The 27,882-nt window shown below is 46.0% G+C and overlaps 1 protein-coding gene across 1 annotated transcript in view; it reads right to left on the bottom strand.

The window, feature by feature from the left end:
- Positions 1–27,882, bottom strand: part of TBX15 (T-box transcription factor 15) — a 126,355-nt gene that overhangs the window by 2,694 nt on the left and 95,779 nt on the right. Inside the window, exon 7 of the mRNA XM_056848290.1 lies at positions 12,911–13,008. Coding sequence (XP_056704268.1) covers positions 12,911–13,008 — 98 coding nt within the window. The remainder of the gene's footprint in view (positions 1–12,910; positions 13,009–27,882) is intronic.

Genomic DNA, 27,882 nt, shown 5'->3' with positions numbered 1-27,882 from the left:
GATTTGAATGATCTCAGTTCAATGAGGTGTTCAGGGGAATATACTGATTGTTATAGTTTTAATGATGTTTAGGAGCTATGCTTAGTAATTATATTTTACTGTGTTTTGACCTTAAGTATATGTTCGGTATTGTAAATTGATTATTTGCTGTTGTATTATGTATTATTGCCATGGTTAAGCTCAAGACCTTTGGTGAAGGGAGCTAGTAAATAAATGGAAATGGTTTTAAGTGTGGTGAGAGGAGCATGAAAACACATTTGTGGCATTCCGAGGCATTTGTTTCCAGGCTAGCAAGTGTGCGTCCCAAACGCTTCCACCACGCTTAAAATTTTGCATCTGTCTCCGCCCCTTTACTTCAAAGACTTGAGACATTTTACATTGAGGTCAAAAGTGAGAGATTTGGAAGCTCCCCTGGGGTAAATCTATTAACAGGAGGTAATTTCCACCTGGAAGTTGCTCAGGAAAGAGGCATAAAGCACACAGGGCCTAGCAGGAAGCCACAGATTAAAAACCTGATATTGAACAACATGGTAGTCACATATACAAAAAACCCAGTCTCTGGGTTTGAGGAAGGATTGGGAAACTGTTGAGATAGATTGCGATAAATCATGACCTTGTGGATCATAAATTAGACACACACACAAAGTTCAAGACACATTGCTTTCCTTCAATAAATATAGAGGTTTACTATATCAAAAAGAGGATAAATTTGGAATATAAATTAATAACTCATTTCTACAACTGGTTTCCTAAACTCTTGCCAGCACATGGCTAACAGGCTCTAAGGCTTAAAACACAGTTAAGAATATACTTAACATTATCTACTCGAGGAAGAAGAAGTTAAAAGAAGCAAGTCTCTTCTTAACCAAAACGGCAGTTCAACTGAAGCCTCTAAGATCGTGCCAGAACATCACATAACCAATAGCTCTCGATCTGACCAAATGACACATTATTTATCCCCTGAGTAAATGTAAATGAAACACAAACATTTAACCTTTTTTTATAATCCTGGTAGAGACAAAACTCGTAGACTAATTCCCAACAGAAACCCTTTCGTGGAAAGAGTTATTGGTTGCCCCGAGGGGTTGTCGACAAGTTTTGGGAGGGCTAAAGAGTCTGAGAGGGAGGGAAGGCAGAATGATATAGTCTGATCTCGTCAGATCTCAGAAGCTAAGTAGGGTGAGTACTTGGAAGGGAGACCACCAAGGAAGGCTCTGCAGGGAAGGGTAATGGCAAACCACCTTTGCTTCTCACTTGCCTTGCACACCCCTTGCTGGTGTTGCCATGCGTTGGCTGCGACTTGATGGCACTTCACACACCCAAAGAGTCTGAGACTTGAAAGGGGGGGGGGGACAAGACCGTCTCTCCCCTGTCTGTGATATAATATAGCACAGAACATAGAAGACTTTCTATGTTAGAAGAACAGCAGAGCCACCCTAATCAGAGTTACACCCTTCTAAGTCCTTCAGTGGACTTACAAAAGTTTACCTCTGAGGAGGAGGAGGAGGAGGAGGAGAAGAAGAAGAAGAAGAAGGAGAAGGAGAAGAAGAAGAAGAAGAAGAAGAAGAAGAAGAAGAAGAAGAAGAAGAAGAAGAAGAAGAAGAAGAAGGAGAGTTGGTTTTCATACCCCGATTTTCTTTACCTTTATGGAGTCTCAAACTGGCTTACAATCACCTTCTCTTCCTCTCCCCACAACAGACACCTTGTGAAACAGGTGGGGCTGAGAGAGTTCGGAGCGAACTGTGACTAGTCCCAGGTCACCCATCAAGCTTCATGTGTAGGAGTGGGGAAACCAGCCCGTTCACCCGATTAGAGTCCCCCGCTCTTAACCACTACATCACGCTGGCATATAGCATAATTATATGAACATATTCTTTATAATTGGATTGGGGCCCATGCCTAAACATACATTAATAATTCTCCCGGACATTAATAATTTTCCAGGACAATAAACTGGGGGGTTGTTTCAGCAGCAAGTGAGATGTTGCTTAACATCTTCGTTTCATCTGGTCTCTGGTTGCAGAACACACGGAAGCAGAGGTGGGGGAGATTATTTGGTCTGAATATTTTTCAGGTGATGATGGCCAACGGAAGCCAGGGATGGAAAGCAGATTAGGGCCCTGAGAGAAGCCCAGAGTTTGCTGCATGTAATCAAAAGCACACAGCGTTCTTTTCCAGAGGTACTTCCATTTACTTGAGAGCTTCTATGGCTTGTTCCTGGTTAGTCTTTCTGGTAAACAAAGTAAAAAAAAATGAAGTGTTGGGCCTGGAAGAAACCAACTCAGAGTAGGCAGGCACGGACACCAAAACAGAGTTTCAAAAATGCTCAAAAGGACTATTAGTAGGGAGGCAATAGCACAGCAAAGAAATTGAGCGTGTATACCACACAAGACTTGATGCCTCAGTCATCTGAATCATTTCAGATTCTCATAAGGATGATTCTCCGCCCCCATCGGAGAGCCAAGAGTGCCTGGAACGGGGACATCTATAGGCTTACCAGGTACCCCCTCTCCTTCGGTGGGAGGTTTTTGGGGTGGAGGTGAGGCAAGACCGCGTGCATGCATGGCCATGCCAATGCAACCGCGTCATTTTTTGTTTACACCCAGAAGCACCACATCGCAAGGGGCCATTTCCCACTCAAACTCCCAGTTTGAGTGGTAAAAGGCCTGTTGTGATGCGGCACTTCCGGATGGAAACACATCTCAAGGGACTGTTTACCACTCAAACTCCCAGGCTGAGTGGTAAAAGGCCCCTTGTGATGCATTTACACATGGAAGTGTCGCATCGCAATGGGCCTTTTAACACTCAGACTGGGAGTTTGAGTGGTAAATGGCCTCTTGCGATGCGGTGCGTCTGGGTATAAACCAGAAGTGACACGGTGCCGCGGGCAGGCCCGCGGGCACGTGTTCCCCACCGACCCTCAGCTTGTCGGCGGGCAGCCAGGTGGATTGGCAGGGGTTTGCCCGCAACCACCTGGCACTTGGCAACCCTAGACATCAACCATTGAAGTTGAGCCCACAAGAATGGCCGTACAGCAGAATAAAGCAGGAGTCCAGTGGCACCTTAGACTGATAAAATTTATACCAGCATTGGCGTTTCTGGAATCCGAGCTCAGTTCAGCAGATGCGCAGGAGTGCAAATCCAGAAAGCCAATTTATATACGCAACAGAAAGGGGGAGGGTGTTAAAAAAGAGAGGCCAGACCAAAACAAAATCCATGATGCAAAACAAGATCCAGACCTCGGATCTTCTCTTGAAGTGGCCTCTCTTTGTTAATCCCCCAATTCGGGTGGCCAGGCAAAAGGCAACTTATTCTGAATTCTAGAAAACAGCAAGCAATAGAAGAATCTCCCAAGTCCCTCGGCACTCTCTGCCCGTCACTGGAAAGCTAAGAAAGCACATCGCTTCCTTCGATGCCTCTCTGACCCCCTCGAACTTGGCAGGTGCATCACCATATGACCCTTCAGTGGAAAAGGAGTCTGCTCTGGTCACAAAAGCAGTGGCCCGTGCTTATCAATTCCCTCCAGGCTGAAATTCCACTGGTGATTACTGCCAGCATGCTGAGTATTGGATTTGGGAGTCACTGGAATGCACAGCCATATTTCCTGTACCACATCCTCGGAGGAATTTTCCACTCCTTGAGCACAGAGGCCGTATATGCATGGCTGTTTCCTCGCCGTCACCCCACTGACTTCTTCGGGCCTTTGCTTTGATTATGCTTGCATTTTCCGACTGCCAGAAGTCACCTCGCTCTCCCCTCGAGTTTTGCCCATGTGCTCTGGATTTGTGTTTAGCCAACATCCAGAAAACATGGGGGAAATGCGCGGAAACGTGCGGCGAGAGCGAGGCGATCTTGCTTGTGGGTTTCCTAGAGGCACCTGGATGGCCACTGTGTGAACAGACAGCTGGACTTGACGGGCCTTGGTCTGATCCAGCATGGTTTTTATTATGTTCTTATGGTATTACTCACATTCTGTATCACCATAACATCAAGTCCACCATAACATCAAGTCCGAGCGGAGAGAAGAGAGTGGTATGATTACCTGAGGACACTCGTTCATGTCAGTTGCTTGACCTTCCAGTGAAGAGTTGCCAGCTAGTGCCTGCAACAGCATTTAGCTGCATAAGCCATTTGAAAAGGATGGGGTGTGTGTGTGGTACACCTCCTGGTTGTGGGAATGCGCATAGCATCCCCCTATCTGGGTTGTGTGGGAAACGGAGTTGCATATAGGAGCCAGCAACAGCGTTTGCACCCTTGGAAAATGACAGAGTACAGATTTACTAGAACTCTTGCTTCTTTGTTTTCCCCTTACATGTTCTTCATTAAAGTCACGAAGCAGAGCCAAATATTTTTAATAATGAGAATCTGGATCAGGTTCAACTAGATTTTTTTTTCTTAAGGGGAAAAAAACATTTAAAGTGTTTAATAGGTTTTTGGCTCTCCCCAACCAATCCCACACCAGCTCACTTCCATGTGCATTTAATTAATCCCACCCCCCCTATTTGTCCCAATGAGAAGCCAATCACAGCGATGGTGACATCATACTCCATGACCCCTTGTGTTTCAAAGCATCTGTCTAATTTTGAATCCTATTTTTTTTTAAGTTGGGTGGAGGCCGACTATTGGTTTAGGCCAGTTTGGTTCTTCTTCTTATGAAACAGATGGGAATCCACTGACCTCTTTCCGTTTTTGTCTTTTGCCTGATCTCTCAGCCAGAGAAGCTACAGTGAACATATGAACACATGAAGCTGCCTTCTACTGAATCAGACCCTTGGTCCATCAAAGTCAGTATTGTCTACTCAGACTGGCAGTGGCTCTCCAGGGTCTCCGGCAGAGGTCTTTCCCATCACCTGCTCGCCTAGTCCCTTTAACTGGAGATGCCGGGGATTGAACTTGGGACCTTCTGCCTGCCAAGCAGATGCTCGGTGGCGGCTCTCCTGCCTGCCAAGCAGATGATCGGCGGTGGCTCTCCAGGCTCTCAGGCAGAGGTCTTTCACATCACCTACTTGCCTACTCCCTCCAACTGGAGGTGCCGGGAATTGAACCTAGGACCTTCTGCATGCCAAGCAGATGCTCTACCATTGAGCCACAGCCCCAAAGGTCAGTCTTGTTGGGAAAGAGGATGAGATGTCCCAGTCTGGAAGAAAAGCAACAGATGGGCTTGGTAATGTTACTGAGAAGTCATCCCATGGACTGCTACATGGGTATTGCCCTGCAAGACATGCTATCCCACAATGCTTTTCAAACTGTGTTTCAGGGAACACTGGAGGTGTTAGGAAGCTTGTTAGGAGTTCCCCAGTGACAAAATCAAAGATGGACCAGCTTTCCTCAGAGACTGCTTGCCAACCACCAACCATCTTCCCATGCAAACACACATGAACACACATGAAGCTGCCTTATACCGAATCAGACCGTTGGTCCATCAAAGTCAGTATTGTCTACTCAGACTGGCAGCAGCTCTCCAGGGTCTCCGGCAGAGGTCTTTCCCATCACTTGCTCACCTAGTCCCTTTAACTGGAGATGCCAGGGATTGAACCTGGGACCTTCTGCCTGCCAAGCAGATGCTCTACCATTGAGCCACAGCCCCTCCCCTTCAGTTGGAGGAAAGATATATGCCAAGACATACTTTTAGTTCACCGGAGGCCAACGTGAGGCCCAACAACCTTGATAAGAGATCAATCTTACGAAGGCCAAATCTGTTGCCTCTACGTTTATTTCAAAGTTAATGCTATTCAAAAGACAATATGGGCCGTCGCGATCTGTACCAATTTCCGAGCCTGTGTGAGCTGGAAGAGAAAGGTGGGATACGAGATAATGGTCTGCAAGGTTTTTTTTTTGGTGTGTGTGTGACCATTTGGATACGCTGCATGAAGATGCGTCTGAGCGATTTGAGGATTTTCTTTTGACGGAGATTCCAGATTGGGTGATAAATCCATTTTCAGATACCGAGGAAGTTGGCTGGGTGAGCTACAAAACGGCACTCAGCTGAAGCCAACGTTTAAGAAATTGTACCGAGAGTTTTGGTTAGAGAAGGAAATTCCTGAGAGCTATCCTGCACTATGGACAGTGCCTAAAAAGCTCCTTGTTGCATCGTGTTTGGTGGGACGTGGTTTTAGTGTGGTCATCCAACTTCTCGCCAAGCAAGGAAACTGACTCCTGATTACCAAGCGTGGTGATTTAAGACTTCTGCCGAGCGACTTTAAAACCAGACATTGGGAAACATATCACTTCATCAAGCACATCCATCGCATTAAGAATTTACTGAACGGTGAAGTAGTTACCATATGGGACATCTACGATTCTTGCTAAGTGCCTATCAGACATCCAAAAATGCCCCCACAGGAGCTTTAGAAAAAAATCCCCATAGACTGTGTGTGTGTATGTGTGTTAAGTGCCGTAAAGTCGCTTCCAACTCATGGCGATCCTATGAATCAATGTCCTCCAAAACGTCCTATCTTTAACAGCCTTGATCAGATCTTGCAAATTGAGGGCCGTGGCTTCCTTTATCGAGTCCATCCATCTCTCTTTGGGTCTTCCTGTTTCCCTGCTGCCCTCAGCTTTCCCTAGCAAGACTGTCTTTTCTAGTGACTCTTCCTTCTCATAATGTGACCAAAATATGATAGCCTCAGTTAAGTCATTTTAGACTATAAAGGACCTGAATTTTTTCAGTAAACCTGGAAATAAGTGGAATACCCATATTTACCGGTTATGGGTATTTGGCTCGTTTCGAGTTTACCGGGGGGGGGGGGGGGAACCAGGCCGAATAAACCCAAACCTGAAATGTACTTTAAAAAATTTTTCACAACCCTACTCCAAAGATCAGCCCTGAATATCTCTGCCTGACCAGTCGGAAAACACAACCCCTCTGTTTTACGTGGTGGCAAGAGAGAGACTCCTGTGTAAAAGAGCAGGAAGTCAGTCACAAGTTCTAGGGTTGCCAGCCAGGAAGTGAAAAAACCAGAAGTAATGTCATGTCACTGCAGAAATTGTTGGAAATGCTCTGGAAAAACCATCGAGTTTCCGATGATTTCTAAAGTTATGTGATGACACATAAAGTTATGTGATGCAAGTTTTTCCTGGAAGTGGCATCATGCTGCATGTGATGATGCCATTTGTTTGCCCCTTCTGCCATTCAGAGCAGTGGCAGGCAACAAAGGTTGCCAGTAGGAGGCCTCCTGCCATAGCAGAAGTCTGGCAACCCTATAGGTGTAATCTTTTGCATATGACCAGGAAGCAAACTTAGCTGGGATCTGATGCTGGTAGGGTTGCCAGCTCCAGGTTGGGAAATACCTGGAGATTTTGGGGGTGGAGCCTGAGGAGGGCAGGGTTTGTGAAGGGGAGGGACTTCAATGCCATAGAGTCCAATTGCCAAAGTGGCCATTTTCTCCAAGGGAACTGATCTCTGTCTCCAGGAGATCAGTTGTAATAGCCGGAGATCTCCAGCCACCACCTGGAGATTGGCAACCCTAGATGCTGGTGTAGTACGTTTGCCAACTCTGGCTTGGGAAATTCCTGGAGATTTAGGGGTGGTTCCTAGGACGGTGGAGTTTGGGGAGGGGAGGCTCAGTGGCGAATATGATACCATGCAGTCTACCCTCCGAGAGCTCAGGGAGGATGTGATGCTAGACCACCCACCCATCAAAGCTGCCCTTTTGTCCTGGCGACCTGACTTCTGTAGCCATAGGGTTTCCAGCTCCGGGTTGGGAAACACCTGAAGATTTTTGGGGCCGAGCCTGAGGAGGGCGGGGTTTAGGGAGGGAAGAAACTTCAATGCCATAGAGTCCAGTTGGCAAAGTGGCCATTTTCTCCAGGTGAATGGATCTCTATCAACTGGAGATCAGTTGCAATAGCAGGAGATCTCCAGATAGTACCTGGAGGTTGGCAACCCTATGTAGCCAGGAGATCAGTGTTAATTCTGAGAGATCTCCAGTTGCCTCCTAGAGGTTGACAGTCCTATGAACCTTGAACATCTTGCTTTGCCGTGTCCTGTTTTGCAATGAGCGACTGCTGCATGGTGGCTACATGCGAACTATGTAGAGTTGCCAGATTCCTCTTCACTACCGGCGGGAGGTTTTTGGTGTGGAGTCTGAGGAGGGCATGGTTTGGGGAGGGGAGGGACTTCGACACCATTGAGTCCAATGGCCAAAGTGGCCATTTTCTCCAGGCGATCTGATCTCTATTGGCTGGAGATCCATTGTAATAGCAGGAGATCTCCAGCTGTTACCTGGAGGTTTGTAAATTAGCACGGGAAAGTGGTACACAAATGCACATAAACAGGTTGCAAAAAACACGTCTATAATGAGTAATGAAGATGGAAAGAACAAAACAAGTGTACAACGTGAAAGCTTAGCAACTAAGTGACTGGTTATATACAAATGTACAAGTAAGCATGAAACAGTCTATTGGTATGTATCTGGAGGCAAAAAGTCCTCTTCTGAGTTTCAAAATTAATCAGTTCAGCAGGATATCCAATAGTAGGTATAAATCCAAAAGCTAGGGGACGGCCGTTTCACATTCGTTTCTTCAGCCCCACATTGCATCATTCATTTTGTAGTAAGTCAATTACATATACAAGTCCATTTCAATTCAACATTCTGCAGCAGCACTGTCAACAGGTTGCCAATGGGATACTAGTGTCCCATTGGGAATGTGAAACGGCCGTCCCCTAGCTTTTGGATTTATACCTACTATTGGATATCCTGCTGAACTGATTAATTTTGAAATTAAATTGTACACTTGTTTTGTTCTTTCCATCTTCATTACTCATTACAGACGTGTTTTTTGCAACCTGTTTATGTGCATTTGTGTACCACTTTCCCGTGCTAATTTCCAAACCTATTTGGTATAGGCACGGAGGTGCCTTTGTTTTTGTTTTGCTCGTTACCTGGAGGTTAGCAACCCTAGCCCCACCTGCCATTTGGTGATATAGCCCATACTCCACTTTATCACCTTCGTGGGGTTCAGACAATTGCAACCAGACAAGGGAAGATCGGCGGTATGCCTCTCCAATGAATAGCAATGATTTATGAATGCACCAACACTGTGCCAATTCATTCAAATGCAAATGAAGAAAGAAGATCTCATTAAATAGGAAGCACCGGATTCCTCTCTCGCGGTGGATTGGATTATAATTCTGACCACTTTGTGGTTTTGTGTTGTGTCCGCAGCAATGAACTGTTGAACCCCTTGTAGAGTTGTAGAGTGTGTTTGCAATCGATTTATTAGAATATATTTTGGTATTGTAATAGTTTGGCCATAGTGCTGCTGTCTTGATTAATCACCTGGAGGTTGGCAACCCTAGAACTACAGCAGAAAGCTGCAGAACAGTTTACCGCTGCTCGGACTTCAGCAACTCTCGGCTGTGAGTTCTGCAGAGTTTCAAGTTTTGCCCAGCTGGAAAAGCACACGGGTCAAATACCTTTTCAAATGTCGTGTTTCCCTTGAACCGAATGGTTCTTTGGAGGCTCTAGGAACGTGGCCCGCAAAGAGAAAACTGTACATTCTGTGAGTGTAAAAAGTTACGGTGTAAGTCCGCGTTTACGATTTTTGGCAAATGACTTCTGAATCTGGGGGGACAAAACGGAGTCGATGCCCTCCTGAAGGAGAGGCCAGAACAACAGTTGGTGGGGATCCGCGGGGAGTTCGCTGGTCACGCGGCCCTGGCCCGCTTCCTGGTTTTTCAGCTGCCAAATTGCATTAAAAGAAGCTAAAAATACATGAAATATTTTCCTTTCCTTATATTACTCGGCTGTGTCAGCAGTTGCTGTAGTTGCTACGAGCCTGTCATTTGATAACCAATGGGGCTATCAGTGCAAATATGAATATAAGGCCCGGGGGCCTATCTATTGGGCAGCGCATGGAGGGTCAGGGCAGTCTTAAATAGGCCCAGGGGTGCTCGTAAACAGGTGTGGGGTGAAAAACATACTCCACATGTTGAATCTGGATTATGGACTCGGGGCTATCTAATTTGATTTTAAGTAGCTAAAGGCTAATCTCGATAGGCTCTGTGACATGGATTCCCCACTATTTTCACACGAAGCCAGCTGGGGGACCTTGGGCTAGTCACACTCTCTCAGCCCCACCTACCTCCCAGGGTGTCTGTTGTGGGGAGGGGAAGGGAAGGTGATTGTAAGCCGGTTTGATTCTCCTTAAAACGTAGAGAAAATCGGGGTATAAAAATAGACTCTTCTTCTTCTTCTCCTCCGTCTACATGCATTGGTATGCTGCATGTGCACGGAAGACAGTACTTCTGGGTTTTGTGTTAGGTACCTGGAAGGAGCCAGAGTGGGAACAAACCCCAGATTGGGAGGCCACATAAGAGGCAGAAAGAAGTGGGGTGCACATTTTAACAAACTATGGGTCGGATGAAGGAACACTTCTGTGGCAACCAGATCGTTTATTTATACTAGCAAGATGCCCATGGTAATAGTACAGTATTTTTTAAAAAAATACTTTATTAAAACAAACCAAATTTGGTTTGTTTTTATTTGGGTAATAGTACAGTATTAAGCTACTTTACCAATGCCTACTTTGGAGCTGGTTCAGACATAACGCTGAACTAATGTATATTAAAATGGAAATGATACATCTTTCCATGTTCGGGCCATGTGCATCGACCTCTCTGAATGTCAGACAGTTAACTAGAATCAAGCGGCATGTCAGGGTGCTTAATACTAGAATGAGGGGTCATCTGCTGAAGCTGAAGGGTCAGAGATTCAAAACAGATAAAAGGAAGTATTTCTTCACACAATGCGTTGTTAAATTGTGGAACTCCCTGCCTCAGGATGCCAACTTGGAAGGCTTTAAGAGGGGAGTGAACATGTTCCTGGAGGATAGGGCTATCCATGGCTACAAGTCAAAATGGATACTAGTCATGATGCATACCTATTCTCTACAGGATCAGAGGAGCACGCCTATTATATTAGGTGCTGTGGAACACAGGCGGGAGGCTGCTACATTCGTCTTCTGATGGATGCCAACGTGAAAGGCTTTAAGAGGGGAGTGAACATGTTCCTGGAGAATAGGGCTATCCATGGCTACTAGTCAAAATGGATACTAGTCATGATGCATACCTATTCTCTCCAGGATCAGAGGAGCACACCTGTTATATTAGGTGCTGTGGAACACAGGCGGGATGCTGCTACAGTGGTCTTGTTTGTGGGCTTCCTAGAGGCACCTGGTTGGCCCCTGTGTGAATAGACTGCTGGACTTGATGGGCGTTGGTCAGATCCAGCAGGGCTTTTCTTATGTGCTTATGATAATTACATATAATTAGGTGCTTTGGAACACAAGCAGGATAATGCTGCTGCTGCAGTCATCTTGTTTGTGGGCTTCCTAGAGGCACCTGGTTGGCCACTGGCAACCCTAATTATACCATACATTCCACCTTCCAAAGCAGCCATTTTCTCTGGAGGACCTCGTCTCTATAATCTGGAGGCCAGCTGTAATTCCAGGAGCTCTCCAGCCGCCACCTGGAGAATAGCAACCCTAGCCTTGGCTATTAAGGAAGAGAAGGGAGCAAACAGCATTACATTGACAGCAAACCTGCCAGCCCCTTCTGATCAACGCTCATCATCTAGGAAACAACTCTTGGGCTTAAGGCCGGGAAGGATTCTCTGGTTGCTACCCCACGGCTACCTCTGGGCACAGATAGAGGCAACGATGCAAATCCTCCAGGGATGCTGTGGCACAAACACACAGCAAAATGTGTGTCGCTTTTCCTCGGAAAAAGAAGAGCAAAGGCTTATTTTGGAACTGGCCTTTACCGGAGGCAGAGATCGTCTAACAGCGTCCCGCAGTCCTTGGCAGGGATAAGAAGTCGCAAGCAGCAGGGAGGCAGCATAGAAACAGTAAACACGACCACAAGCAACCGGGTCTCAATTGGCACAGAAGCAAGGATTGGGGTGAAATGGGATGTTAGTAGCCTTAGTGGGGTTGCCAGTACAATAATAGTCTTTCGTACAGTTCAAAGTCCTTAGTTCAAAGTCCTTATTGTAACCGGACACCCGTACTGCCTATTGTTTATTATTTCATATTCCTTGCTGATGATTCCATAATTTGTTGGACCACTAAAAACTTTGACCTGTACGAACTGTACGAAAGACTTTTATTGTACTAGTTGGATTCTTTAGTCTGAATGGTGAAATTGACCAAGTATGGTTACTATGATGTATGATGCTTGAATACATATGGTTGTAAACCGTATAAGGAGCTTTCAGAATTTGTTTATTATTATTTTCTATTATTGGTCATTATTTAGGCCATAAGAGATGGATTGACTCAATAAAGGCAGCCACAGCCTTCAGTTTGCAAGATCTGAGCAAGGCTGTCAAAGATAGGACATTTTGGAGGACTTTCATTCATAGGGTCGCCATGAGTCGGAAGCGACTTGACGGCACTTAACACACCCACACAGATTTGGGCCATTAGCTGTGAACTTCCAGGTACTGGCTAGCAATCTCCTGCTATTGCAACTGATCTCCAGCCAATAGAGATCAGTTCTTCTGGAGAAAATGGCCGCTTTGGACATTGGACTCTATGGCATTGAAGTCCCTCCCCTCCCCAAACCCCACCCTCCTCAGGCTCTGCCCCCCAAATCTCCAGGTGTTTCTCAACCCAGAGCTGGCAACCCTACATTTATGTCATATCTGGCCCTCATAACAATTGAGTTCGACACCCCTGCTCTAACTTCGCCTGCTCTAACCACTACACTGGCTCTCCGTAAACTATCTCCATTACACACACACACCCATTTCTGCAACGGGCAAGTGTTCTTTTCTGTTTTCTATTTCTACCCGGCTGTCAGGATTCCCAGCAGCGTCGGGGATTCAGCTGGATACCATATGCCTATTATCGGGATCTGTAGCTGCTTCATGGCCACCATTCTGGTGCCCATTATAACATGGCTCACCTTGCTGTTTCTGCATGGTGGTGAAATCTTCAAAGGTGAGGGTCCGCACGGGGGGCCTCCAGAAAGCATATGTTTCCATAATGGCCTCCAGGCCAGTCCTGCAAAACAAAATAGAAAGAAAAGAGGGAGGGAGTCAGTGAGCAGGTAGATCGGCTTTAATAAACGAGAGGGTTTTAACGTCATCCTTCTCTCTGTCAGCAACCGGCGGCCGGCCATTTTGAAGCCATTAATTCTGACGCGGCCCCAAGCGTGGCGGATTTTGATCAGCAGAACGCTGAAGGGTACAAGATCAGCACCCCGCATTTTCTCTTTCATATTTTCCTGTGGGCTCCTAAATCATGCGCCCCTTTGTGCGGATCCACGCGGGTGATGAATTTGCCGCCGCTGCTTTGATCAGGACGGCTGATCTTTCCAAGCTGTGCAGAGGTAAATCTCCCTCAGACATTGTGTGGGCTTGAACCCAGGGCACCTCAGGAGGGGAGATCAATAAGTGAACTGGAACATATCTCTATGTATTAGGGATGCCAGCCTCCAGGTGGAGCCTGAGCGTCCCCCGGAATTGCAGCACATCTCCTGACTACAGAGATCAGTTCCCCTAGAAAAAAATGGCTGCTTTGGAGGGTGGACTCTGTGGCATCATACCCCACTGAGGTCCCTGTCCTTCCCAGGCTCCATCCCCAAATCTCCAGGAGTTTCCCAATCTGGATCTGACAAACCTACCCCCCATCCCCTGCTGGTGGCCACGGTGGACATGGCAACCCTAATATCTGTCTGTCTGTCTGTCTGTCTGTCTGTCTGTCTATCATCTGTCTGTCTGTCTGTCTATCTTTCTATCTGTCTATCATCTATCTTTCTGTCTGTCTGTCTGTCGGTCTGTCATCTGTCTGTCTGTCTATCATCCATCTATCTGTCTGTCTAACTTTCTATCTATCTGTCTGTTGTCTGTCTATCTGTCTGTCTATCATCTGTCTGTCTGTCCGTCAGTCTGTCTATCATCCATCCATCTATCTGTCTGTCTGTCTATCTTTCTATCTATCTGTCTATCATCTGTCTCTGTCTGTCCGTCTGTCTATCTTTCTATCTATCTGTCTATCATCTGTCTGTCTGTCCGTCTGTCTATCATCTATCTGTCTGTCTGTCTATCTCTGTCTGTCTATCTGTCTGTCTGTCTATCTGTCTGTCTGTCATCTGTCTGTCTGTCTGTCTGTCTATCTGTCTCTGTCTGTCTATCATCTGTCTGTCTGTCTTTCTGTCTGTCTATCATCTGTCTGTCTATTATCTGTCTATCTGTCTGTCTGTCTATCTGTCTGTCTGTCATCTGTCTGTCTGTCTGTCTGTCTGTCTATCTGTCTCTGTCTGTCTATCATCTGTCTGTCTGTCTTTCTGTCTGTCTATCATCTGTCTGTCTATCATCTGTCTGTCTGTCTGTCTGTCTGTCTGTCTATCGATCGATCTATCTATCTATCTATCTATCTATCTATCTATCTATCTATCTATCGAGAGAGAGAGAGAGAGAGAGAGAGAGAGAGAGAGAGACCTGGCCACTAGTAGGGTTGCCAGCCACCAGGAGGGCTGATGAGATCTCCTGGAATTACAATTGATCTTCAGACAACCAAGATCAGTTCCCCTGGAGAACATGGCTACTTCAGAGGAAGGACTCTATGGCATATATATCCTGCTGAGGTCCCTCTCCTCCCCAAAATCCCACCCTTCTTAAGCTCCGTCCCCCAAATCTCCAGGAATTTCCCAAACTGGAGCTGGCAACCCTTCTTGCCAGGCCCATACTTAGGGTTGCCAGCTCCAGGTTGGGAAATACCTGGAGATTTTGGGGGTGGAGCCTGAGGGAGGGGTTTGGGGAGGGGAGGGACTTCAATGCCATAGAGTCCACCTACCAAAGTGGCCATTTTCTCCAGGTGAACTGATCTCTGTCACCTGGAGATCAGTTGTAATAGTGGGAGATCTCCAGCCACTACCTTGAGGTTAGCAACTATACCCACACTCCAGGCCTGTGACAAGGATTTCCAACTCCAGATCGGGAACTTCCTGGGGATTCTGAGGGTGGAGCTTGAAGAGGGAAGGGTTTGGAGAGGGGAGGGACTTCAGTGCCATAGAATCCAATGGCCAAAGCAGCCATTTTCTCCAGGGGAACTGATCTACCCTTCAAAGCAGCCATTTTCTTCAGAGGAGCTGATCTCTGCAGTCTTGAGATCAGTTGCAATTCTGGGAGATCTTAGGGTTGCCAACCTCCAGGTACTAGCTGGAGAGCTCCTGCTATTACAACTGATCTCCAGCCGATAGGGATCAGTTCCCCTGGAGAAAATGGCCGCTTTGGCCATTGGACTCTATGGCATTGAAGCCCCTCCCCTCCCCAACCCCGCCCTCCTCAGGCTCCGCCCCCCAAAACCTCCCTCTGGTGGCGAAGAGGGACCTGGCAACCCTAGGAGATCTCCAGGCCCCACTTGAAGGGTTGTGACAGGGCTTGAACTTTCAGCTCCAGGTTTGGACTGGCCTCCTGAATTATTGGCCTGAAAGCGAAGGCCGGGTTGGAAAAGAACGCAGCAGCCCAGAAAGCTGAGCGTAATCAAGGGAGGCCCATTAACCTCCCTGCATTAGTCATTCCGCTCCCTTCTGCTGAGTTTCTCCCACCCTCAGCCTGTGTTCTCATAGCCCGTTAAATCCGAGAATGTGCTCATGTTCAGCGTCTGAAGCGCCGGGGTCTCCAGAGCCTCGTAAGTGAGGCTTTGCTGCTAAGGGGGCACAGCAGCTTTTTCCATCTGAAAAAGGCTTCCTTGGACAGGCTCCCGCTCCGCACCAAGCCAGATGAAGAGGAAGAGTTGGTTTTTCTATGCTGACGTTCTCTACCACTTAAGGCAGAATCAAACCGGATTACAATCGCCTTCCCTCCCCCTCCTCAAAACAGACACCCTGTGAGGTAGGTGGGGCTGAGAGAGGTGTGACTAGCCCAAGGTCACCCAGCCAGCTTCATCTGTAAGGGTGGGGAAACGAATCCAGCTCACCAGATTAGCCTCCGCCGCTCGCGTGGAGGAGTGGGGAATCAAACCTGGTTCTCCAGATCAGAGTCCACCACTCCAAACCAACGCTCTTAACCACTACACCACGCTGGCAGCTTGGGAATTCTATGACTGGGGCAAGGAGGGACCTGGCAACCCTAGGAGATCTCCAGGTATCACCTAGAGGTCGGTGAGCCTGATTTAGTACCGGGGGGGGGGGGCGGCGGAATCCAGCAAAAGTTCATCACTACTGTATTGCTTCTATGGCTTTCTGCAGGACTCAGGCACAATTAATGTCATTGGCTTGGGCCCCAGAGTCTTTCCTAGCAGTTGCGGAGGCCTGGGCAGACTAAATTTAGCACCTAAGGAATTGTTTCCCACATGTGTGGGGGTGGGCCAGAGTAGGCAAGCTGGGCAGTAGTCCAACTGTACTTTGCACACTGCCTGGAACTTTCTCTCTGGAGGAGACAAGAGCTTCCACGGTCTTGCTCTAGCCTCACGTGGCACCACTGGGGTCTTCTTGGCCAATCCAGAAGGGTGTCTTATAAGTCAGTTGTGGGGAGTGTTGTGTATGTATATAGTTGGGGAGTAAGCAAGGGAGACTTAGGAGCTTGAGTTCTGCACGAAGGATCCTACACCCTGCTCACCCTATTGGTCAAGCAAATGGACCCCATTGGCTCTAAGCCAATATGTACCATTGGTCACCAGGAGGTTATGTCTCCCTATCACGGATTAAGGGGGGAGTGGCCGCAGGCGGCCAAGGGGGCCTATAAACAGGGGTTGCTCATTGTGTTCACCAGTTCTGTTCCTGTAATAAATAAACGCGGTTGTTGTTTGAACTCCGTCTCCGATCTCCCCCCCCTTCCAAGACCCCCACAACTATCTATGTTTAATGTGCTCGTTTGGTTATTGTGTGTGTGTTTGGGTTCTTTCTTGAAAAGAGAGATGTGAAAAAGGGAGTGGAGTGTGGTTTCTTTTTTTTATTTAGAGCAGGGGTGTCCAATCTTTTGGCTTCCCTGGGCCACATTGGAAGGAGAAGAATTGTCTTGGGCCGCACATAAAATACACTAACACTAACGATAGCCGATTCATAATGTTTTAAAGTGATGGTTAAGTTTTGGCTATATTGTTGTACGTGTGACTCGTGAGCGAATGTGGAGTTTTATGTATTGCTGTTACTATTATTACTATTATCATGCCAATAAAGTTGACTGAAACTGAAAATAAAACATAATGTTTTAAAGTAAGTTTAAACATTTTGTGTTGGGCCACATTCATAGCCATCCTGGGCCACATGTGGCCCAAGGGCCGCAGTTTGGACAAGCCTGATTTAGAGCATTCAATTGCTGTGGCTCAGAGGTAGAGCATCGGCTTGGCATGCAGAAGGTCCCAGGTGCATCTCCAGTTAGGGACCCGGCAAGTAGGTGATGGGAAAGACCTCTGCCTGAGACCCCGGAGAGCCGCTGCTGGTCTGAGTAGACAATACTGACTTTGATGGACCAAGGGTCTGATTCAGTATGAGGCAGCTTCATGTGTGTCATGGAAACTGCCCATGCTCCTGTTAGCGGGCGCAGCAAACACAGCAAATGCCGTGCATCACTGAGTCTAAAGTACTGCAGCCGGTTGTTTCCATTTGTTTTCTGAATAAATGCCAAACGTCCACAACTGTAGAAACATAGAAACGTAGAACTGGAAAAGAACTCAAGGTCATCTAGTCCAAGTGCAGAAATATTGGAAAAAAATTCATAAGAATATCGAAGGCATGGTAGGACAGAACATAAAATATGATCCCAAACTCTTTCTTCTGAATAAAACACCAGATACCATGAACAAGGATCAACAGATCATATTAAAATATCTTGCAACAGCGGCAAGAGTAGTTTTGGCAACACTTTGGAAAACAAATAACATTCCGACACTTCAAACATGGTTAGACAAGTCCCTAGAATATATCACTATGGCGCAATTAACAGAATACATGAAAGACAATACACGAGAGCAGAATCATGAGCGATGGAAATCCTTTTATGAATTTATTAAAAACACCAGATGAAAGATTTAGTCGAATCAAATTACTATCATGTTAAGAAAATTTGGAAGACAGTGTTATAAAGAAGGGTAGAGATTGTTCGTTATTAACAAAATGATATGTAAATAATATTATTTCCCCCTTCCCTTTCAAAAATTAAAAAATGTAAGGGGGTAGTACTAGGCGTTGCACCGCTAAATACTATTTTAATAATTTATTGCTGTTTTGTTTTGTTTTGTTTTCTTTCTTTTGCCCCATCCCCTTTTCCTTTTTGTACCCCTATTTATCGTTGAAAATCAAAAAAACATTTAATAAATAATAATAATAATAATAATAATAATAATAATAATAATAATAATAATAATAATAATAATAATAATTAAGGTCATCTAGTCCAGGGCTTCTTAAACTTTTTCCACTTGAGACCTCTTTTGGCCCGAGAAATTTTTTCGTGACCCCAGGTATAAAAAGGGATATAAAATCGTTTACAAGGCAAACATTTGCTGAGAATAAATCATAAAGAAATTTATTTTAAACAATTCTTTGGTATACATATAATTTTACCATTTATTAAAGACCAAAGCAAATTTGCATACTAATTTTCATATTGTTGCCAAATTTTTTGTGACCCCCCCATTCAGTTACGCAGCCCCATATGGGGTCGTGACACACAGTTTAAGAAGCTTTGAGAAAATTTTCGTTTGGGCAATTGGACTCTATGGCACTGAAGTCCCTCCCCTCTCCAAACCCCGCCCTCCTCAGACTCTGCCCCAAAAATCTCCAACCCTAGTGGGGGGGGGGAGGAAAGGATGCACCCTCTTGGAAATGGGGGCAGGCACCCTGCTGATGTTCCCTGTGATGCCCTGTACCTCTGTCATGGCGACAGGGCGGTCAGCTCCCAGAGCATTTCTCCCTCTGTCCCCCACACCAGTACTTCCTTACTCAGTAGGGTTGCCAACCTCCAGGTACTAAGCAAAAATCAAGCACAGATACCTTTAGACAAGCTGGATAAAGATAATGGTATCAAGCTCAAAATGGTATGCAAAAGTGATAGATTATTTACAAGTGCAGATGTTATACAGAAATACAAAGAATATGTAGCATAAAGCTACTCAAAGAAAGCAAATAATTTTCAAAGGTAAGTATAATGACTTGTAAAATACTTTCAAAGGTAAGTACAATGACTTAATTTTTTTCTTTACAGAACGAAATAATGGAGCTTGAGAACGACGTAGGCACGCCTCTGCTGGAGCATTTTCCGGATGCTTTAAATGCTTTCGCCATCCAAAGACAGCTTCATCAGCCGGTGGCCTTAAAATGTTGCTCCTTCACAGAAGTCTTATTATTAACAATATTCGTATATTCAAAGTCTTATTCTTCCATGCACCAGGATGGCTGCCAGAATGGCACAGCTTTATTCTGGCAGCCATCCTGGTGCATGGAAGAATAAGACTTTGAATATACGAATATTGTTAATAATAAGACTTCTGTGAAGGAGCAACATTTTAAGGCCACCGGCTGATGAAGCTGTCTTTGGATGGTGAAAGCGTTTAAAGCATCCGGAAAACGCTTCAGCAGAGGCATGCCTACGTCGTTCTCAAGCTCCATTATTTCGTTCTGTAAAGAAAAAAATTAAGTCATTGTACTTACCTTTGAAAATTTTTTACAAGTCATTGTACTTACCTTTGAAAATTATTTGCTTTCTTTGAGTAGCTTTATGCTACATATTCTTTGTATTTCTGTATAACATCTGCACATGTAAATAATATATCACTTTTGCATACCATTTTGAGCTTGATACCATTATCTTTATCCAACCTCCAGGTACTAGCTTGAGATCTCCTGTTATTACAACTGATCTCCAGTTGATAGAGATCAGTTCCCCTGGAGAAAATTGCCGCTTGGGCAACTGGACTCTATGGCACTGAAGTTCCTCCCCTCTCCAAACCCCCGTCCTCCTCAGGCTCTGCCCCAAAAATCTCCAGGTATTTCCCAACCTGGAGCTGGCAATCCTACTGGAGAGGTACATATTTCTCTCTCGGCATATTTCTTGCGGTCTCCACTTGCCACTTATTATTTATACTACGGCGAAGTTTTTACAGCAGTGCTAAAACTGCTTCTTGAGTTGTACTGCTTCAGACTGTGGGTGGCTTATAGAACTCCTTCATGTGAAAAAAAAATCCTTCACACGGAGTGCTAGCATGTCAGAGAGAAAGCTAGGCTCTTCTCCCCAACATGCTAGCTTTCTATGGGCGAAAACACATGGTTGCTTTATCCTCCTTTAATCCGTCTTTTAGCCAGGATCGAACACACATTAAGTGAAACGCATGTGTTCGATCCTGGCTGAATCCTGGCTGAAACAGGGATTAAAGGAGGATAAAGTGAAACAAAAAAATTTTTAGATAGGGAAACAATTCTTTCCCTCTCATGCAGTCTGTTAGTTGTACAGCCCACTCAGGGGTTTATAATAGGGTTTCCAACCTCCAGATACTAGTAGGAGATCTCCTACTATTACACCTGATCTCCAGCCAATAGAGATCAGTTCACCTGTAGAAAATGGCCATTTTGTGTAAAGGAACTGGTACTTGGAAGCTTTTGTAAAGGGCCCATCATTCGGGAGGGGGGACATCAATGGATAGATTCAGATAAGCAATTGAGTTTCGGGCCCACCATCAAAATCAAATTTAAAAGAACCTCCAAGATTTTCACCAGGGTTTCAATTGCATTCAGGCGCCTAAATAAGGAACAGGTTTCCTAAGGTGTGGCGAGACTTTGGGAAAAAAACGGGTACATGTTTGAGTTTCTAACCAAGAACAAAGCTCTTTTGCATAATCGGGCCAAAACAAGCCATATGTCAACTCAGCTTTCCTTTTCTGCGCCCCCCCTCCCAATCCTCACGGTCTCGTTCTGCCTGTTCCATCACAAACTCACATTTCTCATGTTGTCATTAGTAATGGGGGGGGGAGAGGAAAACTCTTTACAGGCTTTGTTTCATTAAAACGGGCCTTTTTAATAGAGCTCCAGAATTTGCTGTCTCTCTCACTTGATTTTCTTTGGGGGTTTTTTTTTTAGTGCCATAACATTTTAATAATAGGCCATAAATGCAATGATCCCATTGTTGGGAGGGAGGGGAGATAGGAAAAGATGTTCCATATATCTCTTTTGTTTCTGTAACGCTTTCCAGATGGCTTGCCTTTCATACCTGCCTGCAGACAAGATTCTGGCAGCCGTCTATCTAATTGTTCCCTGATCGATCGGCTTCGAACAGGGCCAGTTCTCCGACTCAGCCCCACTCCCTTCCAGTGACGGCTTGCCTGGCTCTCTCCCAGACATCAACAGCATGGGAGGGGACTGGAATCCCCTCCTGGGCCTGCCCTGCTCCAGCCGCAGGCATAGGGTTGCCAGATGCCCGGTACCAGCAGCGGAAACCATGTTCCCCTGCTGGAGCAGGGGAAAAGAGGGGAGGGGCATTGCACAATGCCATGATGCCACTTCCAGGTAGGAATCTGGAAGTGATGTAGCTGCATCATGTCATATTCTAGGAATTTCCCAGGTCTCTATGGTTTTTTGTCAGGTCCCCCTCAACGGCTCTTGACATGAGTTGGGCCAAGGCTTAGCTTCCCTTCAAACCTTTGGTTCCCATGCATGTAATGTTGAGTACAGCCTGTCTTTTCTGTTTCCATTGACAGGCCAGCTGCGGAGCCATGTTTAGTCTTCCGCTCCTGAGAACCTTCTTATCTTCACCATGTTTACCCCTACTGTGTAATCCTATAAACATGTACTCACTTGTAGCTCCTCATTGCAAGCTTTCCTTGCTAGTATGCAGCCGGATCTGTTTCACTGTTTCTAGTTCTTAATAAAGTATTACTCAATTCAGAAGTCACCTGCCTGAAAGAGTGGGCTTTTGGGATGCTTAAGACAGCCTCAGCCTGACAGTTTTTTACTATAGAGTTTCCAGGCAACCTTTCAGCATCATGTGATGCAGTGACGCCACTTCTGGTGACACAGCTGATGTTGCCCAACATCTGTTCATCAAATCTATGTCCCTTTTTCTCCTGCGGGTTGCCAGGCCCTTCTTTACCACCAGCGGGTAGGGTTTGGGAGGGGAGGGACTTCAATGCCATAGAGTCCAATTGCCAAAGCGGCCGTTTTCTCCAGGTAAACTGACCTCTATCGGCTGGAGATCAGTTGTAATAGCAGGAGATCTACTGCTAGTATCTAGAGGTTATTCAACCAAAGAGCAACCACTATGGCAATATTCACAACAGGTTATACACAAAAAATGAGCCAATGATATTATATATAATTCCTGTATTATTTCATTCAGTCATAAAGACAACTGTTTTAACCTAAATTGTATTCCAAGACCAACAATTCAACAAATCAAGACAGAATTCCGGTATTCATTCTGTTTCATACCGGAATTCTGTCTTGATTTGTTGAATTGTTGGTCTTGGAATACAGTTTAGGTTAAAACAGTTGTCTTTATGACTGAATGAAATAATACAGGAATTATATATAATATCATTGGCTCATTTTTTTGTGTATAACCTGTTGTGAATATTGCCATAGTGGTTGCTCTTTGGTTGAATGACTTCATATTGCGATCCAAGTCCTACTTATAAGTAGTATCTAGAGGTTGGCAACCTTAGGAATAGATAGGAGGGTAAAATAGGGTGGAGCTTACACCATTATCCTGATTGGAGAAGGTGTAGAAGGCAGTACAAACGATTTCACATAATGAATGGATTTTAAAGTCAGTTCGACAAATGAACGTGGTATGCCTTAAAAAATATATATATATCTGTGTGCACGTGTGTGTTTTCCTTCTGGGCTTCAGGTTCATCTCTCCACACACATTTAATGAAAGCACTGGAGCAAATGAGCTGTATAAAACAAAACCAGGCCGTTCCAACTCATGCAATGGCCCACATGGGACTTGCGCATAAATGGGAAAATAAGAGGGCATTGAACCTCTAAAGCAGAGAGACCACATTTGGAATTCCTTTCTGTCCTCTGATGAGTTATACATTGAGACTTCATTAGAGGCTGCCCGTCTGCTGCTGGACATCTTCTTTCGTTGTTTTGCAACAGTTTATTTGATCAGAAGCCACCGTGGGTAAGACCACAGCCTTGCTGAATTTGATTTACTGGGATGAGAAACTGAACCCGGGTCTCCCCGCTGTAACCACTACACCACACAAGCTTTTGGCACTGGCTTTATAGAACAGTGTGCTTCGGAGCGTTCCCAAGCCGCCAATTAATCCAGCCGAGTTTTATAGCACCGAGCTGAGTTTTGTACCTAAAAGGTGTTTGGAGAGAGTTTTTGTGTGCGGAATTTATGAGCAAATAAAAACCATAGGTTTATAATGGACACCAAACTATGCTTTTAATGGCAATTTTTACACCCTGTGAAGGCTACAGTGGGTAATAAAAATAAACATTTTTTAAAAAAATACCTGAACACAGTGGGGGAAGAGAAAATGCTCAATTATAACAACGGCAAACGGAAAAACAAATTTCACAAGGCAACTTCTTGAAAGGAGAGGCCAAGAATACATTCTTTTTTCATTGTGTACTGCTCTAGGAGAGGTTTTTTTTTTGGGGGGGGGTTGCTTGTTTTTCACTCCTGGGGGATTTCAAATTAAGGAAACTGTGCTGCGGTTCTCAAGGTCTCCGTGAGCAAGACCCTCGGCTCTCTGTCTGGCCTCCCCTTTTATTTGTTTAGGTGAAAAACATTTTTACAGAGAAGTGGCAATTAGAAACAATTAAAACCTGTCCTTTCCCCAACCTTCATTTTTAATAAGAGGCAACAATGTCAGGGTTTCTTACGGCTAGGGTTGCCAGGTCCCTCTTCGCCACCAGCGGGAGGTTTTTGGGGCGGAGCCTGAGGAAGGCGAGGTTTGGGGAGGGGCTTCAATGCCATAGAGTCCAATGGCCAAAGCAGCCATTTTCTCCGGGGGAACTGATTTCTATTGGCTGGAGATCAGTTGTAATAGCAGATCTCCAGCTAGTACCTGGAGGTTGGAAAGCCTACTTATGGCTGGTTCTAAATGTTGGGTTAGTGGAGGAGGCGAGATCGACTGAAAGGGGCCGAAATTTAGGGGAGGGTGGAGAACAGCCTGAAGGCTCTCTGCTCGCTTTGCACACAATGCACAATGACACAAACAGTGGGAAGAGAAAGAAGGAGAAGAAGGAGAGTTGGTTTTTATATGCCGACTTTCTCCACCACTTAAGGAAGACTCAAACCGGCTTACAATCACATCCCCTTCCCCTCCCCACAACAGACACCCTGTGAGGTAGGTGGGGCTGAGAGAGCACTAAGAGAGCTGTGGCTAGCACAAGGTCACCCAGCTGGCTTCATGTGTAGGAGCGGGGGAACCAACCCGGTTCACCAGATTAGCGTCCGCTGCTCATGTGGAGGAGTGGGGAATCAAACCCGGTTCTCCAGATCAGTCTCCACCGCTCCAAACCACCGCTCTTAACCGCTACACCACACTGGCTCATACGGAGCTAACACAGGGATGCAAAGTCATGCCTACATCTAAGGGCACGTTTTCACGACTCTGGGAGTTTCGCACCAATTTAGTTGTCGTGGCTCCTTCCAACAAAGAATCCTGGGAATTTGTTGAGAATTCCCCATTCGTTATCCCTATCCTTCCCTTTTCCAACCAGGACTGTAGTTTCCAGGATTCCCCGGGTAATGGGGTGACCGTTAAGCGAATTTTAGTCTGGAGTCATAGGGTTGCCAATCTTCAGGTGGGGCCTGGAGTTCTCACTGAAGTAGAGAGATCAGTTCCCCTGGAGGGAACTCTGCTTCAGAAGGCAGACTCTATGGTATATCATAGATTCTAGATGAAATCCCTCCTCAAATTCCCCCCTCTGCAGCACCATCCTCGGGTCTCCAAGAACTCCTCGGGCTGGAGCTGGCAACCCCAGAGGCTCTTCTTTGGGGTCCGTTTCATTCTGGCTCTGCTGCTGCCTTTTACATTTAGCTCCTCCACGCTGGCGTATGTGGTGCGTGATTTCTTTGGGGGGGAATTACACTGTCTGAAAATTACACCGTCTCATTCACTGAGCACAGCAGCGAAATCTTGGCAGGACCTTCGTCAACACGGCAGACGCCTTCCTACTAGACGTGCTTGGAAAGCGTTTTCGTGCGGCTCCCCTGCCTCAAGGCCCGGGCCGCTGTCTTTGAGGCGTAATGCCGTCAAGATTTCAGTTCTGCTTGACACATCGGCGGAACGTTGCGCTGAGCTCTCCGCGGCCTCAACCGTGTAGCAACATCCTGCCCTGCCTCACGTTAATGAGCCACAAATTTCCATGATTTCCCGGCTTCTTCAGGAACATGTCCAGTGGCACCAGACCAAGACTTTGTCAAAGCCTCATTGAGCTCAGTCGGCCAAGCCCATGGTTAGGGTCCGTTCTTGTAACTCACAGCCATCTCAAAACCCCTGAATGTGATTCACCCTTTTGCACAAATAGCATCCTTGGCTCTTCCCAAGGTCTCTCAAAACAAACGAGTCCCTTGAATCGACCCCATCTTTCCTTAGGCCCCAGCTCTTTCCTTTTCATTAGGGACGGACATCCTTGGGCCACTCTAGCAATAATCTGGCACAACTAGGTCGTTTATGCCTGGGAGTTTTACCCAAGGTTCCTTGCTTGCTGGACCCACACTTTCCTGTTTGGAATCAATACACCAGCAGTCTCCAAGCTCAAATCAAGTCCCCGCCCCTTTAAATGCTGCTTTGTAATTGGCTTACTTTGTAGAGCTTACTGTGAGTGAAAATATCCCCCCCCCAAAACCCAATTGCTGCATTAAAAAGCATTTAAGGAACAAAAAACAAAACAATCTTAAAGGGGGGGCTCAGTTTTAAAAAACCTTTCTTCTGCTCAGAAAGAGCTCTGAGGAAGCCAGAAGCCGGAAGTATTTGAATCCCCACCTCTGGACATGCTGCTTTGTAATTGGCTGTGAGAAAAACCAAACTTGCATGTCCCGCACTTTGCCTTATGCACGGGGATTTCACCCGGGTGGGAGAAGGAAGAATCAGGTTAACAGAGGAACGGGAAGCCCTGGGATTTGTGAGGGCTGGCAGCGAGGTCATCCCTAATGGACGGAAAACTCATGCATAACTCCAAGGGATAATCGAGACAGACCAGGGGTGAAGGTGACTGAAAGTACTCATGCCTAAACAACCCCAGATTCCCTTCTCAGATGTCTGGAAAATTCATCTATGCTCTAGTGTGGGTTCAGATTGGCCTCCTGTGCCCTGGTGGGTGGCAATGACCTCACTGTTGCTTGAGATCCAGACTACAGATGGAGTCTTCCTCCCCCAACCCCCAGTTTGTGACTGATTTGAGGGTTGACAACTGGCTGGTTTCCCACTGGCATGGTAGTTTTCTCCTCCACTTCTGGTCAGTTGCCAGATGAGATCTTTTATATACATATAATGGAGAGGATAGTAGAGAGGCCCTGTTTTAACTGTTTAGTGCCATTTTGCAGTGAAGTATTGGGCTATACTGCACCTTTACAACCTTTGCAACACTCAGCCTGCAGCTAGTTTTCACTTTCATTTTCAGTCCAGAGTTTTTTGTGCTTCAAAGGCAGCTTCTCTAAATATTGCAGCCATTTTCAGCTACTATTCTGCTTCCCTTTACCTCCTGATATTTCCTCTGCTAGAGAGCAGAGACCTGGGCACCTCAGATGAATGAGTAGTCATCTTTGGTTTTGATTTGGTGGCAACCCAGGAGAGGGCCTTCTTGGCCGTGGCACCAAAATTCTGGAACTCTCTCCCCAGGGAGATTTGCCTTTCCCCTTCTGTTGCCATCTTCCATCAGCGAGTGAAGACTTGTTTGTTTTGTTTGGCATTGCCCTAATGATCCCTCCTCCCTAACCAATATTTTTATGTTTTGTATGTATTCCAATTGTTTTGCATGTACTTTAAGTCTATTTTTACCTCTTTTAAAAACTGTTTTCATGAAGTATGTCTGGGAGGAGGGTTTATTTTAATGGTTTTGCAATGTGATTTCGTCTTGTATGTTTTAAATAGTTAGCCACCTTGGCAGCCCTTGGAAGAGCAGAAAGGCAGGATATATCACCACCACCACCACCACCACCACCACCACCACCACCAGAAGAAGAAGAAGAAGAAGAAGAAGAAGAAGAAGAGTTTGTTTTTATATGCCGACTTTCTCTACCACTTAAGGAAGAATCAAACCGGCTTACAATCACCTTCCCTTCCCCTCCTCACAACAGACACCCTGTGAGGTAGGTGGGGCTGAGATAGCTCTAAGAGCTGTGACTAGCCCAAGGTCACCCAGCTGGCTTCATGTGTAGGAGTGGGGAAACAAACCTGGTTCTCCAGATCAGAATCCACCACTTCAAACAGCTGCTCTTAACCACTACCTACTAATACCCCTGGCTGGCTGGCTGGCTGGCTGGCTGGCTGGCTGCTGCTACTACTAATAATAATAACAGCACAGTACTATTTGAAACTGAAAGAACAATGCTGACCATGTTAAGGGAACCTGAGCGGTATTATCTCCTGACTCCCAGGCCATTTAAATGAGCATGGCAACTTCTGTGGCTAGAAGTCCACATGCTGCCCAGCTCCATCATCCTCACAAAGCACCCAGAAAACATACAACCTGATCCAATAATCTGTATAGATAATGTTCAGTGGGCACCACGATGTGTGAACAGCGCTCCTGCCCCAACCAGTCAGTGGAAGGCACGGTTGGGTTTGATAGCACCAACCTCCTCTTGGCACCCTCGGCAAAGCAGATGGCAGTCACTGTCCAAACCGGTCTCGCCAACCATCTCTTTGGAGACAGTCATAGACACCAGCTAGCTGGCCCAAAGAAGTGGCTGGAGACAGAGGCTTTTTATGTATGGTCTGTTTCCGCTGGACCTGCTGCTCTCAAACTGCACA

This window comes from Euleptes europaea, chromosome 4, assembly GCF_029931775.1.
Source record: "Euleptes europaea isolate rEulEur1 chromosome 4, rEulEur1.hap1, whole genome shotgun sequence".
Classification (NCBI taxonomy): domain Eukaryota; kingdom Metazoa; phylum Chordata; class Lepidosauria; order Squamata; family Sphaerodactylidae; genus Euleptes; species Euleptes europaea.
Note: the sequence above shows the minus strand (reverse complement) of the source record. Positions and strands in the feature narration are given on the sequence as shown.